This window comes from Biomphalaria glabrata, chromosome 13 (assembly GCF_947242115.1).
Source record: "Biomphalaria glabrata chromosome 13, xgBioGlab47.1, whole genome shotgun sequence".
NCBI classification, from domain to species: domain Eukaryota; kingdom Metazoa; phylum Mollusca; class Gastropoda; family Planorbidae; genus Biomphalaria; species Biomphalaria glabrata.
The window spans coordinates 6,562,112-6,582,020 of NC_074723.1; the positions used below are offsets into that span (position 1 = coordinate 6,562,112).

The window sequence follows — 19,909 nt, forward strand, 5'->3', positions numbered from 1 at the left end:
AAGAACTTGACGACTAAACTTTCAGTTTCATATAACTTTAATGACTATTAACTCTAACAATTCGTTACTGTAACATGTAGTGTAGAAGACTGTACAATATCTGTCAGTTTACAGTTAGCTATACTTCGTTGCAATTCATCACTTCACTTCGTTGCAATTCATCTCTTCACTTCGTTGCAATTCATCTCTTCTCAACTTTCCTCGAGCCGTATTCCACAGAACAGACCAACGACACACTTCCCAGTGTCGCTCCAGGTCTCCCAAAGCTGAACCAAGTCGTACTCAAGTCTACCGAATCAGAGCCGCACACGTCTTACATCGGCTGTATCGACTGTAACGGCTCAAGTCCACTGTAGTTCGCTGTATAGACTTTAACGACAGTAGTCCACTCCAGTTAACTCTACCCTAGTTAACTTGCATCGAGTCGTACACATTTCTCTTCCACAGAGCCGCACACGTCTTACATAGTCTGTATCGACTGTAACGGCTCACTCACGACTCCATACGACTGACTTTAACATTAACTCTCTGGCTTATATAGAGTCCCTAATCGCTTGTCCAAAGTTGCACAAACACGGCTAGTATCCTCTGAAATAACACGTGAGGAAACGTCACATCCTGTCTTTGTTTATACATGTAGATTCCAGAAAACATCGGCTGCAGTGTCATCAAGTTGGGGTCACACGTAGTGACCTATATCTGTCACTGTTCATTAGTAACTGTCCCCCTACTTAGATCTGTTCGTCCCCTGGAACAACACGTGAGGGCACGTCACATCCTGTCTTTGTTTGTACATGTAGATTCCAGAGGACACTCGCTGCTGTGTCATCTCGCCGGGGTCATACGTTGACCTCTACCTATCACTGTTCATTTGTAACAATATAATTGGATTTATTAATTTATATGCCATAATTTAGCTCTATAATTTACAAAAAAAGGTTGGCCACATAATGAAAGAGAGAGAGAGAGAGAGAGAGAGAGAGAATTCACAAGTTCTCTGTAAACCTATAATCTAAGTTAACACAACGCAATTTTTTTTTAAGAATCAACAAGTTCAAAAGACAGTCGCCTCTCTATACATGTATTTCTCAGTACTACATGTCACGTGTCGAAACCAATGTATTACTAAAAATAAATCAGGGGAGGTAGGATATAATTAAACTACGCAATAAGGACATTTCAGACATATTTAAATACAAATATTGTTAGTTTATGTTCGATTTGGAGTAGTGTAGGTGTCACCATATCACATAGATCTGATTAGAGGTCACTTCGGTCTTAAATAGTATTCAGATATGTGTAGATGTCATCACATCACATAGATCTGGTTAGATGTCACTTTGGTCTTTCTTAGTGTTCAGAGATATTTGTAGATGTCATCACATCACATAGATCTGGTAAGAGGTCTCTTCAGTCTTTCAAGATGTGAGCCTATGACACATTCTACCAAGAGAAATATAAAAACTAGATCCAGTGCCTACAGAACAAACTGGCCACATGTCCGAGCTGATGTTGGCCTGACAGGAGAGCTAAGTATTTCGCTTTCCTGGTCCACGAATGTCATCCCCTTCAGGGATATCTGACCAGCTCCCCTTCCCCTGTTAGCATTCTTTCCCCTTACTGACATCATTATAGCGCGGGGAGGAGAAGGGGGATGGTCCACTTTGGCCGTTGTCATTGTGTGAACATATTCTGGCCAGAGGTTAAGTCTGACCTATGGGTTACTGTGTCATGCCAATCAATTCAACAGATGCAATCACAAAGTTAATAGTGAACTTTCATAGCTCTTGGTGCACTCCCAAATCAATGAACTAAATACATAAATTAAATGTTAATGTTTGAATAGACACTCAGACAGCATATTCTCAAAAAAAAAATATATATATATATATTTGAGACCGGTGTCCAGCTTCCACCCATGAAGAGTTGGCAAGCAAACAAGTGGAATCATAAAAAAAAAAATTAGAAAAAAAAAAAGGGAACAGCGTGACAGTAAAATGAAAAATAAAAGACTTTAATCTTCCAGTGAATGAATAGAAGGGACAAGATACAAAAACTGTAAATGTAAAACTGTAAATGTGGTTCCAACGCCAGATACAGGATCAAAGCCCCGGGTACGCTGTTCTGCCTCATCGTGGCACCTGGGTGGAAACGGCTACTTGAGGGGGTAGCTAGGCTAAATGAATGGCAAAACATAACTCCCGTGGGGATGCCCACGGGTAGACGAGAGTCAACCTTTTGCACGGGCGGGGTTGTAAAAAAGTCCCCACGAACACGTCCCACATCCATGCGCTGTTCCTCAAAGGGACCGTTACATAAATGGCGAGTCCCGCACAGTTAGCTTGGTACAACGAAGGAAAATGGCGGAGGCTCCCGGTGCCCTCGGCCTTCGGCCATGTGCAGCCAAGCATGAGTCGGGGGCCAAAGGCATTGGAAACAGCAATGTTTTATATAGGCATTGACTCGGGTCTCTCTCAAACAGAACTGTGTTCTCACAGGTTTGTTTTTTTTTACTGTTTGGCGTCCAAACAGGTTTTTTTTCAAACTTAGAGCTCGAAGAGCCTTCGGCTCAGCTCTAGGACATCAACAAGGATCAAAGCTACACGGTGAGGTCATGTGTCAGGCGATAGTTCCGAAAGTTATCAACTTAATTCTACGACCTGTAACAACTGGCCATGGAATATAACAAGAATGAAACGACAATGACCTTCAGCTTTTTTTCCTCTGATGTGGGGGGGGGGGGTGTGCTGTCATTGGATACAAACACTGCACCAACTGTCCACACCCATGACACCCACGTCCACGTCACGTGGTCAGCTGAATCAATGTGACTGTATCAAGTGACACAAACATATAATCATACAGCAATCCATCAAGAGGTTAAAACAAGTGAAAATAATCATACAACACTCCATCATGAGGGTAATGCAAGTCAAAATAAGCCTACAACACTCCATCATGAGGGTAATACAAGTCAAAATAATCCTACAACTTCATCATAATTGTAATGCAAGTCAAAATAATCCTACAACACTCCATCATGAGGGTAATACAAGTCAAAATAATCCTACAACTCCATCATGAGGGTAATACAAGTCAAAATAATCCTACAACTCCATCATGAGGGTAATGCATCAAAATAATCCTACAACTCCATCATAAGGGTAATGCAAGTCAAAATAATCCTACAACTCCATCATGAGGGTAATGCAAGTCAAAATAATCCTACAACACTCCATCATGAGGGTAATACAAGTCAAAATAATCCTACAACTCCATCATAAGGGTAATGCAAGTCATAATAATCCTACAACTCCATCATGAGGGTAATGCAAGTCAAAATAATCCTACAACTCCATCATGAGGGTAATGCAAGTCAAAATAATCCTACAACTCCATCGTGAGGGTAATGCAAGTCAAAATAATCCTACAACTCCACCATGGGGGTAATGCAAGTCAAAACTATCAAACATGTAACGAGGAAGACAAAAATGAAAGCGCCAGACTTGACATTTATTGCGTCATGAGGTCACAAATCAAAGAAAATCATTTACAAATCCTCAAGATCGCCAGAGCTCTGACTGACATTCTACCTAAAATGCTCTTGATCTTAAGTCATCGAAATACGATCGAGGTCTCGGTGCATGAGGTGTCGAGACAGTCACCCTATTAAGAGGAGGGAGGAGGGGACAAAGAAGTGAATTAACTCCCTACATCCAAACATAATTAAGTGATTAAAAATATGTGCGTGCTTAAAATGTATTCAAAGAGATCCACAATCTTTTAATTTTTCGATAATCGAGTAAAAAGATTGCGCTGATTGGTCAACATGAGGCTATCAAGGTCAGATGATGACCTCTTGTATACGATAGATACAATGACATCGCCAGAAAATATAAGGCTAACGATCACGTGGTATCACAAAGATACCATCAGGCGGGATGATATTTGACCCCCAAACCGAGCAGAGAAGCCCCTCGCAGGCCCTTTTTGTTGTTGTATCGGGTCTCCCAGTCCTTGTTGAGTCCCGGTTGATGGGGAGTAACTCTAATTGATTTCAACATCTTACAACAGTCTCCTATTGATCACGAGACGTGACGGACCCAATCGATTCTGTTGCCAAAGTTATGTCCCTTATCCAACATGGAGGCATCGCCTTGGAAAAAAATAAAAAGGGGTTGGGGGGGGGGAGGGGATGAGGGCACATTTCTCATTGATGCCCGTGTTTAATGTCTGTTCAATTACAGTTTGTGTTTGTCGAGTAGTTTTACGATGGTGTTGTTCTCTGCGCTAACATAAATCAGGTCGTCATTGCATGGCGCTGGAATGGAAGAGTACAAGAGACAGTGACAAGTATGGAGACACGCAACTACATAAACTAGATATGAACTGGAAGATATGATTCCAGCAATGCGTTGATACGTTATTTTAATTTTAGTCCCAGCTGTTTACTAGTTCAATGCTCACAATTATTTTTTCCTCGGTCAAGTTGCGTGCATGTAGACTTACACTATCGCATTAGTTGAGTGACATTTCAATCCAACTCTAATCATTATATCAGTTCTTGTTGTTTTTTTTCTAATTGCGTCAAGTTGTTATACATGGCATTAACACATAATGTTTTTTTTTTAGACTCTATCAGGATTAAAAGAGCACTATTACACATACTGACACACACACATGTAAAAGTAGGACTGCACAGTGTTTGGGGTTGATTGAAAAATGAATTGACTGCTAATACATGTTGTCCTAGTAGTGGACAAAATGATAAGCCATTTCTGTTGGAACGGAAAATTACACGGACGTTTTTGAAAATGTATGACGTCTGTATTAGAGTACACGTTTTATGTTTCAAAATCATTATAGATTCAATTTTCACTCGTAGGAATTGTTTAAAAGCCACTGAGTAGGTATGTAACATCATGGTGGTGGCTGTGATAGTGCTAAGCATGTGTACAGAGACTACAGTAGTTCCATGCTTATTTGATGCCTACAGTAGCACAGTCTCTAAAGACCACAATGCTCGTCTAATTGTATTAGTAACTGTACCGAGTTTCAAGGCACAACGTGAGCATGTTCTCAGAGACCAATTCAACATGGGAAAATCTTATTTAAAAAATAACAAGGGATGTTTCAGGCGATAATTATAATTATTAAAATACAAGTGTTCATTCTACAGAAGCAAATACCTTTTTTAAAAAAAATCGCATTTCATACCAAAAAAAAACCTTTCAACTTCAAACCAAAAAAAAAATGAATACACATACATGAAATACAAGGTGTATTCATTTACCAAATACAACCAATATTAATGAGTTGACAATAAAACAAATAATATACTCTCGAAATCCTATTGAAACAAGAGAGTGACTAGGGTAAACATGGATTAATGGTCACTTCAGTAGAAACATGTAAAAGAAACTACCATTATAGTACTAAGTGGTTGTATTTAAGACACACACATAAGTAAAACACGAGAACATAAAATAATGTAATTATATACCCTCACCTCTCTCTCTCTCTCTCTTTCTGTTGACTAATAATTCCGATGCTAAGTTCTAACGTTAGCGTTTAATATTTCAATCCATTTCAAGAAACTCTCAGCTTAATTTCACCTAGGGGAAGCAACCAACTTTATTATTGATATTCAACTCAAGAGGTTTGTGTTAATAGCCCTGGCTGTCAGTGCCCACAGACTCGTGTCAAAGCAAGGGCAGATAATTGCACGCGTACTTCATTTCCTTTCCTTTCTGTAAGGAACAAAACAAAAAACGCGGCGAGCTTCGCGTTACAGTAATGACGGTGTGATCAAAGTATTAAGCAAACTTTGGCGATATATCTTCGGGCAAGTAACAACTAGATATAGCCTGCTCAACAATCAATGGAGGGAGAATCAACGAGACAGACACTTTTGATCTGTGTTACTTACTTAGACGTGGAGGGGAAGTGGTGGCTGAGTGTTCAACAGCTTGGTCTCCGAAGGGTCGCGAGTTCGTAACCGCGGTGAAGGCTGGGGTTTCAATTTCGAGACGCCCCCCTCCCCGAGTTCACCCAACTCTAATGGGCCCAGCCAACTCTAATGGGCCCAGCCAACTCTAATGGGCCCAGCCAACTCTAATGGGCCCAGCCAACTCTAATGGGTCCACCCAACTCTAATGGGCCCAGCCAACTCTAATGGGTCCACCCAACTCTAATGGGCCCAGCCAACTCTAATGGGCCCAGCCAACTCTAATGGGCCCAGCCAACTCTAATGGGCCCAGCCAACTCTAATGGGCCCACCCAACTCTAATATAGCCTGCTCAACAATCAATGGAGGGAGAATCAACGAGACAGACACTTTTGATCTGTGTTACTTACTTAGACGTGGAGGGGAAGTGGTGGCTGAGTGTTCAACAGCTTGGTCTCCGAAGGGTCGCGAGTTCGTAACCGCGGTGAAGGCTGGGGTTTCAATTTCGAGACGCCCCCCTCCCCGAGTTCACCCAACTCTAATGGGCCCAGCCAACTCTAATGGGCCCAGCCAACTCTAATGGGCCCAGCCAACTCTAATGGGCCCAGCCAACTCTAATGGGCCCAGCCAACTCTAATGGGCCCACCCAACTCTAATGGGCCCAGCCAACTCTAATGGGCCCAGCCAACTCTAATGGGCCCAGCCAACTCTAATGGGCCCAGCCAACTCTAATGGGCCCACCCAACTCTAATGGGCCCACCCAACTCTAATGGGCCCAGCCAACTCTAATGGGCCCAGCCAACTCTAATGGGCCCAGCCAACTCTAATGGGCCCAGCCAACTCTAATGGGCCCAGCCAACTCTAATGGGTCCACCCAACTCTAATGGGCCCAGCCAACTCTAATGGGTCCACCCAACTCTAATGGGCCCAGCCAACTCTAATGGGCCCAGCCAACTCTAATGGGCCCAGCCAACTCTAATGGGCCCAGCCAACTCTAATGGGCCCACCCAACTCTAATGGGCCCACCCAACTCTAATGGGCCCACCCAACTCTAATGGGCCCACCCAACTCTAATGGGCCCACCCAACTCTAATGGGCCCACCCAACTCTAATGGGCCCACCCAACTCTAATGGGCCCACCCAACTCTAATGGGCCCACCCAACTCTAATGGGCCCACCCAACTCTAATGGGCCCACCCAACTCTAATGGGCCCAGCCAACTCTAATGGGCCCACCCAACTCTAATGGGCCCAGCCAACTCTAATGGGCCCAGCCAACTCTAATGGGCCCAGCCAACTCTAATGGGCCCAGCCAACTCTAATGGGCCCACCCAACTCTAATGGGCCCAGCCAACTCTAATGGGCATGCCAGGCCTACGTTGGGGAAATACAGGTCGTTGTGCTGACCACAAGACACACTCGCTGACCGTCGACAATAGAAAAAGATGCCCCTTACATCATCTGCCCCTATAGATAGCAGGATCTAAGATGAGCACCTTTACCCTTGTTTTTTTTTTGTTTTTTTTTTGTACTTATGCATGGACTCAATTCCAATTTCTTCAACTGTTGCCAATGACCTGCCCATCATCGACACGACTGCTTCTGGTTGATCACGTGTAGCTCTCAAAGAGAGTCATTTTAGTATAGCCACGCACGATGCTCCCAACGTAGCCACACACCATAGTAGAGTCAGATAGTGGCACAAACTACACAGCTTGACCTACTTACTTCTTTCTTTATCTGATACAGTCTTTTGTTTGCTTAATTCAAATTTAGACCCAACGCGTGTCGACTATTTGTCTTCTACTGAGAGTAAAAACAATTAATCTTAACAAAATTAAAATATCAATGTCTTCTTTATGTTCAAATAATTTGTTTAACTAAACATTCACATTTTACTTCATACAAACACAAGTGGGTCACAAGGTGATGATGTTTCTTACATTTTCAATTTTACTTAACATATAATTGGAAAAAAAAAATAGAAAAAAAAATGGCCACTGTGGCGATCGATCCAACAAAATTCGCGTTAATAGCATGGCGCTACAAACAACTGATCTACCCGGCCGTACATCAAACGTTCAAACTAACCGGTCATACATCAGACGGCCAGACTAACCGGTCATACATCAGACGGCCAAACTAACCGGTCATACATCAGACGGCCAAACTAAGCCATACACTACACAGCCATACACTAAACAGTCAAACTAACCGGCCATATTTCAGACGCCCAAATATACACAATATACTTCTTTCCACATAGGGCAAAAAAATAAATGTAACCAATAATTAATAAAATGATCTATCTTACTGAATAATTATATACAAAATGTCAGATCGATAGAAGAACCCCAAAATTGCTGAAGTCAAAACATTCATTTTTTTTTGCTTTCTCGAAAGTATGAGTTGAAAGTAGGTCTTGCAGTAACTTTCTTACTGGGATTCAATTTGGTACATTATCTCATTGAAATCTATCTACAGACGAGATGTCCCAACATTACGTTCATATCTCAGTGGCGTAGCTAGGGTGGGGGAGGACGGGGGGGGGGAGAATTAGAATATTTGAAAATCTCGCCGGGCCCCCACTTGAATATTTTTTACATTAAAATTAAATATTACGCAAAATACAGCCCCCCTCCCCCCTCAAACGATGGAAAATTCCTAGCTACGCCCCTGTCATATCTATTGTTTCTTATTCAAGTTTCATTTACAGTTATTGTCATTTTTATATTACAGTAATGACAAATTAAAAAAAAACATCGTGTGTGGTGCCCCAACAGACTATAACGGATAGGTGACGGTGAAATAGAAGCCTTCCTAAAGTGTTCCCTATCAAATCTATGTCAGCATCGCAAGGACCACAGCACGTGTACAATTAATTACTACAAAGTAGCCTGTTGTTTGTGCTTACGGCGGTATATAACGGGTGAAATGACCACAGCTCAGCCGGTGCACATGTCTGCTCCTGTCTACTTTCTTGATAATTATTCATGACGTTATTCCCCCCCCCCCCCTTTTTCCTTTTCAAAATAGAGAGAATGTGTGTTGTTATCTGTGTGTACTGTGCTTGTTAGAAGTGCTTTCGTTTCTTTCAATTGCCTTTCTGTTAACTCTCTCTCTCTCTCTCTCTCTGCCGCCTCTCGAATTAGAAATGTATAAATCTATGCCCAAAGTATATTATCAGGTACTTAATGTTGCACCTATTTCGGGACTAATCGCGTATGTCAAGCAGATGATAGATGACTGCTCCAATGAGCGTGACACTTAATGTACGTGTCTATTGATGTGTGTACGCAGGAACCCGCCACTAGTTAATGAACGTAACAGTCCATTGCTTGTTTCAGTCTAAATGAGTAGGTGTGTTGTGTAATGCACGACCTGGTCACCTGCCAACACAGTCGACTGTCAGGATGTCCAGGTCTAACAAATGTGTATGTGACATCAAACTGTCTTACACACGCGATGTTCCCATATTTTTTTTATCTCCCTTTGTTTAATTTATCTAAATGAAAACTACTCGAGATGACATCAACTAGTCTCCAACTAGGGAACCAATGATTCCCATTTAAATGTTTAACGACATCAACTACTGAACCAATGATTCCCATTAAAATGTTAAACGACATCAACTACTGAACCAATGATTCCCATTAAAATGTTAAACGACATCAACTACTGAACCAATGATTCCCATTAAAATGTTAAACGACATCAACTACTGAACCAATGATTCCCATTTAAATGTTTAACGACATCAACTACTGAACCAATGATTCCCATTAAAATGTTAAACGACATCAACTACTGAACCAATGATTCCCATTAAAATGTTAAACGACATCAACTACTGAACCAATGATTCCCATTAAAATGTTTAACGACATCAACTACTGAACCAATGATTCCCATTATAAAAAAATAAATAAATTATGGCTTTTATATAGCGCTACTTTAATGCTTATAGCATGCTCAGAGCGCTGTGGTCCAATCTCATTTGTGGACCGGTAGGTGGAGAGGGTATCTGGAAGAAGGTTTTCCTTGCTGCCTTCAGGAGCTGAACTCTGCTCGAATCGGGTGTCGGATCTCAAGCCCCAATCATAGGTAGCCAAGCCAAGTTCAAACGCACTTAGCCTCTTGACTACGCTTCCCACTCTGGTATACTGTTAGAAGTGTTAGAGCACATCGAATAGTGGATAAATGGTTCCCCATTAAACTATTTAATAACATCAACTAGTGAACAAAGGTTGCTATCAACTGTTTAAAGAAACAGTCGTTTTGTTTAAAGTTCAATGCTCTGTTGTGGATGCAATAAAAGTGAATATAAATGCAGCTGGACATTGATTTCAAGAACTAGAAAGCACTATGCAAAGAAGCAAAGGTAGTCAATGCAACACAAGGGAGAGAATCTACTACAAAACTACTACAGTATATGTGTGTGAGTGTTATTGGGGGGGGGGAAATATTGACGTGTATATAAGACTAAGGTAGTTGCAGTCAAAGAGTACTCACCATTTGGATTATATACTATCCCATCTTTGTCGATGTAGCGCACCACGTCCTCACCACACTTGACCATATATCCAAGATCATTGCCTTTGAGCCTACGCCTGGCGCGGGGAACGGGCACCAGCACCTCCCCCTCCCCGACGTACTGCTCCAATTTTTTCTTGTCCAGGATGAGCTTGGCCGAAGGCTTGGACACTTTCTTCTTGACCACCTTCTTCTTGTCCGAGCTCTTCGGGCTGCCCTGCACCGAGTCCTGGTCGTTCTTGTCGAAGTCCACCTCGTTCATGTCGGAGGAGGCGTTCTCGTCCTCGTGGTGCTGGGCGGCGCAGCCATTCTTGCTGGCGGGGGAGTTCCTGGCGCCTCCCGTCTCCTTGCAGCTAGTGTCCATACTGCACCATGTGTGAGACAGGACACTGGCGTGGGAGGGCTACACGAGAAACACGAGGCGAACCAAGAGCTTCAGGGCTCCGGACCGACAGATAATTTGAAACAAACTGCGCCGACACTACTAAATCCAACCAGCGAAATCAATAACCAAACACAAGTGAATAAAACGTGTCGCTATCCATTCAACTGTAGCTACTGGTCACTCTGGGCAGCCACACAAAATGACCGCTTACGTCAGCGTATTCCACCCATCATGTTCTGTGGAGTGAAAGGGAAAAAAAGTATTACAGAATTGAAAAGAAATATATATCCTAATGTCTGTCTCACTATAAGACCAAGACACAAAATAGTCTCTCTCGCGATAAGACAAAGCCATACCAATGTATTTCACTAAATGCAAAAGAATTGAATCTCACCATAAGGCACACGACATAACCAAGTATCTAAATATACGACAATCTCACAAATACTTTCACGACATACACAACAAACATGTATCTAACTTTACGACAATCTCACCAATACTTTTTTTCGGCAAAAACAAGAGACAACAAAGCGCTCCGATGAGACACTAAACAAAGCGCTCCAATGTCTTGTACCCCCCACTTTTCATTTGTTGCCTTCGACCACATCCTCGATAGTCACGCCATGTTATATTTAGATCAAACGGCACGTGCAGACTCAAGTAACACGGCGACTTCCAAGAGTGATTAGAAATATTCACCCCTGCCCCCGCCTTCAGTTCGACTTACACTCTCTTTCACCTTGCAGGCAAACTCAAGTCTTCAATGGGACGTAACTCTCATTTATGTACAGATTGATTAAATGGAAGAGTCATCGTTACTACACAAACTAATAGTAAGTTAGAAGTAGCCTCGAATTTGTAACTGTATAATCACTAATACATATATATACAGACACTATACGTTCAAATGTGAATACATTACAGCCTTTATTCTGTTCACCCAATCTGCGAGTCTATACAGCATCACCCCCTCCCCAGCACAAAGAAATGTTGCAATGAGCCACAGAGAGGGGGAAGAGAGGTAGGATTTCCTTACACTCCCGTAGAGTTTTTTCCTTGAGATTCAGAAGACTTTTGAGTGACAGGGCAAATTACAAAATTAAAACAACCGCATGCGGCGTCATACCCTCGCTAAACTAGGGATGAACATCTACCTAACGTCAAGTTGTCAAGGACTCAGGGGAGTATTGCTGAACAAAGTTGTCCGGCATTTGAAGTACTAACAAGTGCTAACCCACCCCATACACACACACACACAAACACAGTGCTTTGCACTTTTATAGAAACCTATATTGTATCAATTCATTGGGACACTCGACTAATCATTGCAGCGGAGCATCGGATTATCATTGCAGTGTGGCATCAGATTATCAATGCAGTGTGGCATCAGATTATCATTGCAGTGGGGCATCCGATTATCAATGCAGTGGGGCATCAGATTATCAATGCAGTGGGGCATCAGATTATCAATGCAGTGGGGCATCAGATTATCATTGCAGTGGGGCATCCGATTATCAATGCAGTGGGGCATCAGATTATCAATGCAGTGGGGCATCAGATTATCAATGCAGTGGGGCATCAGATTATCATTGCAGTGGGGCATCAGATTATCAATGCAGTGGGGCATCAGATTATCATTGCAGTGGGGCATCGGATTATCCCTCAACGTAGCTGGTAATCTCGGTGGTTTTGATTTCTCTCCACCCTATCACTTACTGGACGCCACATTGCATGTCAGCTGCGCCACTTTCCATTCGCTACAGGCGCAATACAAGGTTCTAACAAGCGCGGAAAAGGTCACTTTAAAACAAAAACACATCAAACTAATCAAGCAGGTTCGCTTGTTTATCAGTGGGACACATGGAACGCATACCAGCCAGAAAGTCCCTTCATCTCGTCTATAAAGTACTTTGTAAAAAAAAAAAGTGTATCATTTTTATTTTTTTAAATAGAATCATCGATTAACGAGCTGATGTTGTGATTGCTTGTATTTTTTCTTTATTTTAATGCTGCATTTTATAATCTCGAAGTCGTTTTGTTGTTCAGTTAGCGTTGAACGTTTAAAGCAGGAAGTCAACAAGAGAGGATTGGGTGACTCCACAGTTTTTTTCTACAATGTGATTATTTTATTTTCACATGAAGTCAATGTTGATTGGATACAAAAAAAAATTTTTTAGTCTCCAAAGTTTTTTTTTTGTTTTAAAATAAAGTCTATCACTCTCATTATGACTATACTTTAACATTAAACTAGATTTGTCCAAAGAAGTCTATAGATAATGAAATCAGTCCATTAAATAGTAAGACTTCTTCAATGCAAACCTAACACTGTCGTATTGTTGAACAGGATTTGAAATGTTATCAAACAATAATTGGTTTTATTCACGCTGGTGTAGACCGATATTTGCGTACAGAGTAGACGACCTAGATGAAGAACGGCGTGTGGTATAAACACTATCCTAGGGGGCTTTCTCCACATGCACACCATGGAGCGAGTCATTTTGTCCAGCTATCAAGCCAGCCTGACCGTGAATGTAACATCTCGGAGAAATCCCACTCTTTACCCTCTATGACAGCCGGGTCCACTCGATCAGAGGCATCACTCGTGGAGTTATTTGATCCGTGCCGAGCCCCCAATGTTAGCCCGAGTGGTCCACAAACAATGGCGTCCATGGAGTACTTAAAATTACGTTTAACACCATGGACGTGCCAAGAGAGAGGGGCGGGTGAGGAGAAGAATAGGAAGAGACATAGAGAAGACTTACTAATAGAAGGGAGGTGGACTATAGGATCCGTATAGAATACAGATTTACATACGTCATTTCCGCTAGTGTCACGGACACACATGACATACAGTCATTAGAACGTCTCCACATGTCATTAACACGCTACCGCTGTTGAGTCACACACTTAAGTATCAGGTACACACTTCACAAGAGACATACACAGAAGAAAACACGCCTGGCTATCAACAAAGTTGTATTTGGGATAGACGATCCTGTACAAAAAATCGCTGTTAATGGCACAGCATGCTAAAACAGTCTGTGACATACATACCTTAATAAAACAAAAGAGAGAGAGAGAGAGATTGTATTAAGAGACTGAATGTACAGGGCTGAGTAGCCCATCAAGAATTGTATTACTGTACTATTGTAGTCAAAATGAATTTCCATTTTTTTAAACCATTACTTTATATGTCTACTTGTTGAAGCAGAGGCAGAGCCTAATCACGTCAAGAAAATTCATAAGTCCTCACCCCTGCCTTACACACAAAGAAGATTTAAAAAGCATTCCTTAAAAAACTTTTCTGCTAAACCCTTTTGCTCCTCAAACAGCCACGTTTCCCCTCCTCCGGTTACACTAAGGACCCCAAAAGATACCGTTGAACCAATCAAGCTGTTCAGTCAAGTCTAACTCGACCACTTCAAAGTCCACTCGTCCTGGAACATATCCACAGCACTTGCACTCAAAAGCCACACTGGCCTCCAAACAGCGCGAGCTTTTGTTCTTAGACAGCGGAGCAAGGAGAGACGAAACGACTTTAGAAATGGTGGAAAGTTAAGGAAATACCTTTTTGAAAACAACGCTTAGACGTAGTCCACGCCGAGCTGGAAACATTCTAGTCTCACTATAATTAAGTCAACGTTGATTATCGTTTGATGTAAACCTATTGGTATCATGCCAGTGGGGGGAACACAAAGATAGCAAAAAGGTAAAAGTGCGAACTAGTCCAATGATTGGCTGGAAAGTCACGTGACAAGCGTGTTTATTATCCTATTGAATATAGGAGGACGTCATGTTTGTAATGTTAATGAAACGTTTTGTCCTTTGTTTAGTGTGGGGTGTTGTTAGTCCATCTTTTGTTTAGTATGGTGAAATTTTTGAGTTCTATTTCCACACACAGTTTCAGTGTCTATGCTTTTTTATTTCTTTCACTGACTTCGTAACATTCTTCTATTGAATAATCTCTAGCGATAAGGCAAATACTAGCCACTCCACTTCAAACTAATATAAATCAAAACAAAGGGAAAGAACTCAGTAAGTAATCTCAGGAAGGGGACATTATCTGTCTTTATATGGCCTTCTCCCTTACAAGGACGATAACTTTTCTGGAGATCAATACGAGTTTGTTGTCTTTTTTTTTCTCTCCCGCTGTAATTAATTTCCTGCATGTATTTATCTGAACGTTCAATATGAATGTAAATACATTTTTCTTCATTTAGAGCAGGGATTTCCAAACTACAACCCGCGGGTTCAAACTAGCCCGCGGTCATAACGTATTTTTTAAACTAACAAAATAAAATATTTCTATGTAATAAAATTAATGTTTTGCAATAACACTTAATGAGCGGATAAGAAAGGAAAGATCAATGACAAATCTTTGCCCGTTGATACAAATATTTTAGCCGCCCCGTGAGGGAAAGCATCATTCGGTTTTTGTGTTGTCTGTCTGTCCATCATTTGCGTCTATTGAAAAGGCGATTTCATCGCCTGTATCGTGTTCGAACTAGTTACTGTCGTTTTCTGAATGGATCGTTGGTTTGTAATCAAAGATAAACTGTCTTATGTTTTAAAATTGTAAAAATATTTAATAAATATTAAATTATGTAATTGTAAGTGCAACAATAACGTACATTCTTTTATTTTTATTTTTGAAACTATTGTATGTATATAGAATGCACACACGGACACACTGGATTTTAAAAAGATTTGTGTGTTAACTTGCACATTTTAATTTTAATAAAATATTTGATCTTTTTAAGCACGACAGAATCACAGAGGCTGCCTACTATACTAGCTTTATATTATCTATCTTGAACTATATTTGATAAAGTAAAAGTGTGTTGGTCTTTTTTTCCCTCATATTTTGAACATTACAACTCTCGGTACTGAACAATAATTTAAAAAACAATTACGAGGGGAGAAAAGTTCGCAACCTTTGAAGTTAAACATTATAAGTCTTGTTAACAAGACATCTGAACAACAGTGTACAGACAGACTGCTCTCTAAGCAAGACAAAGACATAGGTCTTGTTACAAGACATCTGAACTACACTGTACAGACTGCCCTCTAAGCAAGACAAAGACATAGGTCTTGTTACAAGACATCTGAACTACACTGTACAGACTGACTGCCCTCTAAGCAAGACAAAGACATAGGTCTTGTTACAAGACATCTGAACTACACTGTACAGACAGACTGCTCTCTAACCATGACAAAAAACAACTGCAGAATTGTGGGACACAAAGACGACTTGTATGCTTATTTAATGCAGAGATGCCTCCCGCGCGTCACAATGCGAAAGGTTATTGATTAATCAAACGGCAATTTGTTGTCTGTTGTTTTCAAGCCAAACTTGAGCAACGAGAAATTGTTCGGATCAGGAAAGTGGGGAGTTCCGGTGTGTTGGATCAGTGCAGACAGTGTGAGCCTGGGTGCAGTCGCCCAAGTCAAGGCTTCTTTAACACAAACAGGTCAACAAAAACAACCTGATACCTGTTGATGTCTAGTGGAAATAACACTAGACACTTAACAGATTAATGAGATCTTCAGAAAACTAGACATAATCTACATCTACAGTGACATAGTATGATGCTATAGAGCAAGAGAACGCATTCCTGCGCATTTAACAAAGAAAGTTCAAGTAATGTATTGAAACACAATAGGATAAATGATGTAAGCTAAGGCTAAGGGTACAGACATAAACTATTCTTTGGGGACTATTCGGACACATTAATGTATCGTGATACTCGGGATTATTTGAATTCGGACACATACATATGTCGTGATACTCGGGACTATTTGAATTCGGACACATACATATGTCGTGATACTCGGGACTATTTGAATTCGGACACATACATATGTCGTGATACTCGGGACTATTTGAACCCGGACACATACATATGTCGTGATACTCGGGACTATTTGAACCCGGACACATACATATGTCGTGATATATATCTACGTGTCATTCAAGCATGAAGCAGCAGCTTGACAGACCATCGACAGCGGTCATGAAGATAAAAACACTGGAATCACAACCATAAGGTAATTAGATTCACATGGGACAGTCTAAAACACGAGAGGCCCAAGCATAAAGGCATTGTAACTTCTTAAATAGCTCAGCATAGAAGAACCCAAAAAAACAAATGGCAACTTGATCAATGACAATCAAAAGGAATAAAAACAATTAAAGGAATGGTGTTAAGGTGTAGTTTATTTAAGATGAAAACTTAGTCGAACATTTAACAACATACAAGATTTAGATCCCAATATTAAATTTATGATACTACTTATTTTTTTTTTGGTTTTAATTCTAAGCTATTCGGAGACTGAGTTGTAGAGCGTTTGGCTTCCGTACTGATGGGTTTCCAGTTCAAATCCCAGTGAAATTGGGTTAAAAGTCAAGACGGTCGTTGTGCTGGCCACATGACATCCTCGTTAACCGTGGCCAAAGAAACAGATGACCTTTCCCATTAAAAACATGATCTGCTCTATAGATCTTAAAGTCTGAAAGAGGTACTTTACTAGACGTATACGTTTTGTCAAATACTATAGTCAAATTAACATATCTATTTGTATGTTTAGATATAAAACTTGGATCTAGATATGCCATCGTCACAGCGTAATAGTAATAGAAAATTCTGAAAGGGTTAATCATAATCGTTCTAATCTACTCCAGAGTTTGTTGGTCTCTGGATCAATTCTATATGGCGCAGACTCGGGGTAAATAAAAACAAATTAATTGTATCGCGACTCACCTCACTATCAAATCCAAGAAAATCCCAGCTAATAGTGCGACACGTTTCGCTGCCTAATCCGCAACGTTCGAAGACTTGTCCACTACACGGTCCGATAAGCTCCAACGATGGACCGTGTTAAGGGTCAGAAGAAAAAAAAATAGGGGCTACACATAGAGCACACGGCCGGAAGAGGTGTAACCTTTGCTGACACGCCAACGTCTGCTGGGTGTGTGGGGTGGGAGAGAGTGGAGAGCTAGTGGGGAGGGGAGCGAATCAACGGCTATTTGATCCGTCGTCTGGAAGTTCAGCCAAGCGAATCGTATCTTGCCTTGTAGCAAAAGATGAGGGGGAAAAAAAAAAGGGGTGGTGCGATGCTGTAAGATAGTGGACACTAAAGGAGAAAGTGGCAATCACCCTGAACATTTTAGAAGTTCAAGAAACGAAGATCTAGATCTAGAACTATTAGTTTTAGCTGCGAACAATGAGGCCTGAGATACACCGAGCAGGGCAATACAAACAGAATGCCTGTGGTAGCGTTAAATTTGGCTTTAGTCTAAATAGATTTCACGTCTTGTAAACATAACACCACATATTTTTCTAATTAGTCATGATCTAGGGAGACGTTTTAATTTGATATCTTTTTATATTTATAAATTGAGTCACTGCTTAACGAGCTGTTCTGCTGTCTTTTATTTTATTTTAATCCTGCATTTTATAATCTGAAAGTCTGGATACTTGTTAATCAGTGAAGAGTCTAACGTTTAAGGCAGGAAGTCAAGTGTGACTCCAGAGCTTTTCTACAATGTAATAATTGTATTTTAACATGACGTTAAGTTGGATTTGATACAAAACGAACATTTTTAACAAAGTTCTCAAGCTTGTTTTCATTTTAATTATTAAAGTCTCCAACTCTCATAAGTTCTGTTTACATTGTCAAGAGCAATAACTGCATGTTATATATACTAGACAGCTGTGATTATCTCCCTGTGTGTTCCTAAGCGGTTAACGATATTAGTTTCGCCACATAATTAGTAAGGACGCACACACCTTGGCACGTACTCAGACACACGTACATACAAGCAGATGCATATGTCAACAGGATCTCAAAGGAGAGAAAAGAATATACAGACATTTAGAATATACAGACATTTTAGAATATTTCATCAAACAGCATATAAAACTCTATACATACACACAGAGATAAACTCAAATTTACCTATCTACAAATACACCTCAATCGCACAAACACATACACCTTGAACAAATCCACTTTAATTCTTTATCAGATCAATACCATACCTGGGCGCAGGTAACAAGCCCGAACCGTCAAATAGAACAGAAGGGGTGTAAATGCAGGCAAAGGGAGAGAGATAGCGCTAAACATATAGTGTGCCCTCCACGCACACAGCCCGCAACGCTTTACAGCGAAAGGTAATTTACACCGCGCCTTCAGGAATGTGAAACCTGGCCAAGTTATTGATAGTTTATTTTTTTTAATGTTACATTGTTCTCAGAGCGTCAAGGTAAACAAAACAAAACAAACAAACAAACAAAAAAATGAAATAGACAAAAACAAAAAAAAAAACACGAAATAACGAGGGAAAATAAACCGAGATAATTTAAAACACGTTTTTTTCTGTACATCAAGATTGTAATCTTAGCAGTTCAAAAATAAACGAAACATAGAAGACGACATCATAAACAGATCTGACAAAATTAATATTGAAAAAAGGAGTTTATGTTATATGAAGTTTTGTAGAAGGCCCCAGCGGGTCAGTGGTATATATATACACAATGCGTTACACACACTCTCGTGCATTATTCCCACCCACAACAGTGACATTGAAGTACAATATATGATCATTATTATTAACTTAAACATAAGCTGAGGGGGGAACTCTTTATCGATGTCTTGTGTAATTTTGAGTCATTTAGAGCCTCGATATTTGAAAAATTAATAGTTATCTTCTTATCTAATAAAATACAGAAGTTACTTCAAAAATGAATATGATTACGTCCTACGCGTCATACATCTAGTCATGCATGTTAACCAATGACTTAAATTCTGCCAAGTCATAGGTTTTTCTGGCTGTCTCGGGCAACCCATTCCATTCCATGCACTAATAGCACTAGGAAAGAAGAAGCATTTGTAGAAATTAGTCCTAGCGTATGGAACAAGGAATGTGCCTTTATCTTTGTGTCTTTCTGAATACTTTATTATGTTTTGTTTTTGTATTTGAAGATTATGGTTCAGTGTTTTATGTATAATTGCTACATTACTTTTGAGTCTTCTATCCTG

General features: G+C 40.6%; 1 protein-coding gene across 6 annotated transcripts in view; it reads right to left on the reverse strand.

Annotated features, from left to right (window-relative positions):
* LOC106072847 (arginine-glutamic acid dipeptide repeats protein-like) overlaps nt 1-19,909 on the reverse strand; it is a 204,825-nt gene that overhangs the window by 123,637 nt on the left and 61,279 nt on the right. For 5 of the 6 annotated variants that reach the window (XM_056008937.1, XM_056008938.1, XM_056008936.1 and 2 more), the window contains one exon: nt 10,459-11,100. In XM_056008937.1, the coding sequence (XP_055864912.1) occupies nt 10,459-10,843 (385 nt within the window). In that variant the 5' untranslated portion in view covers nt 10,844-11,100. Of the gene's footprint in view, nt 1-10,458; nt 11,101-17,628; nt 17,647-19,909 lie in introns of those variants that run through there. The other variant, XM_056008935.1, reaches the window with a different exon arrangement.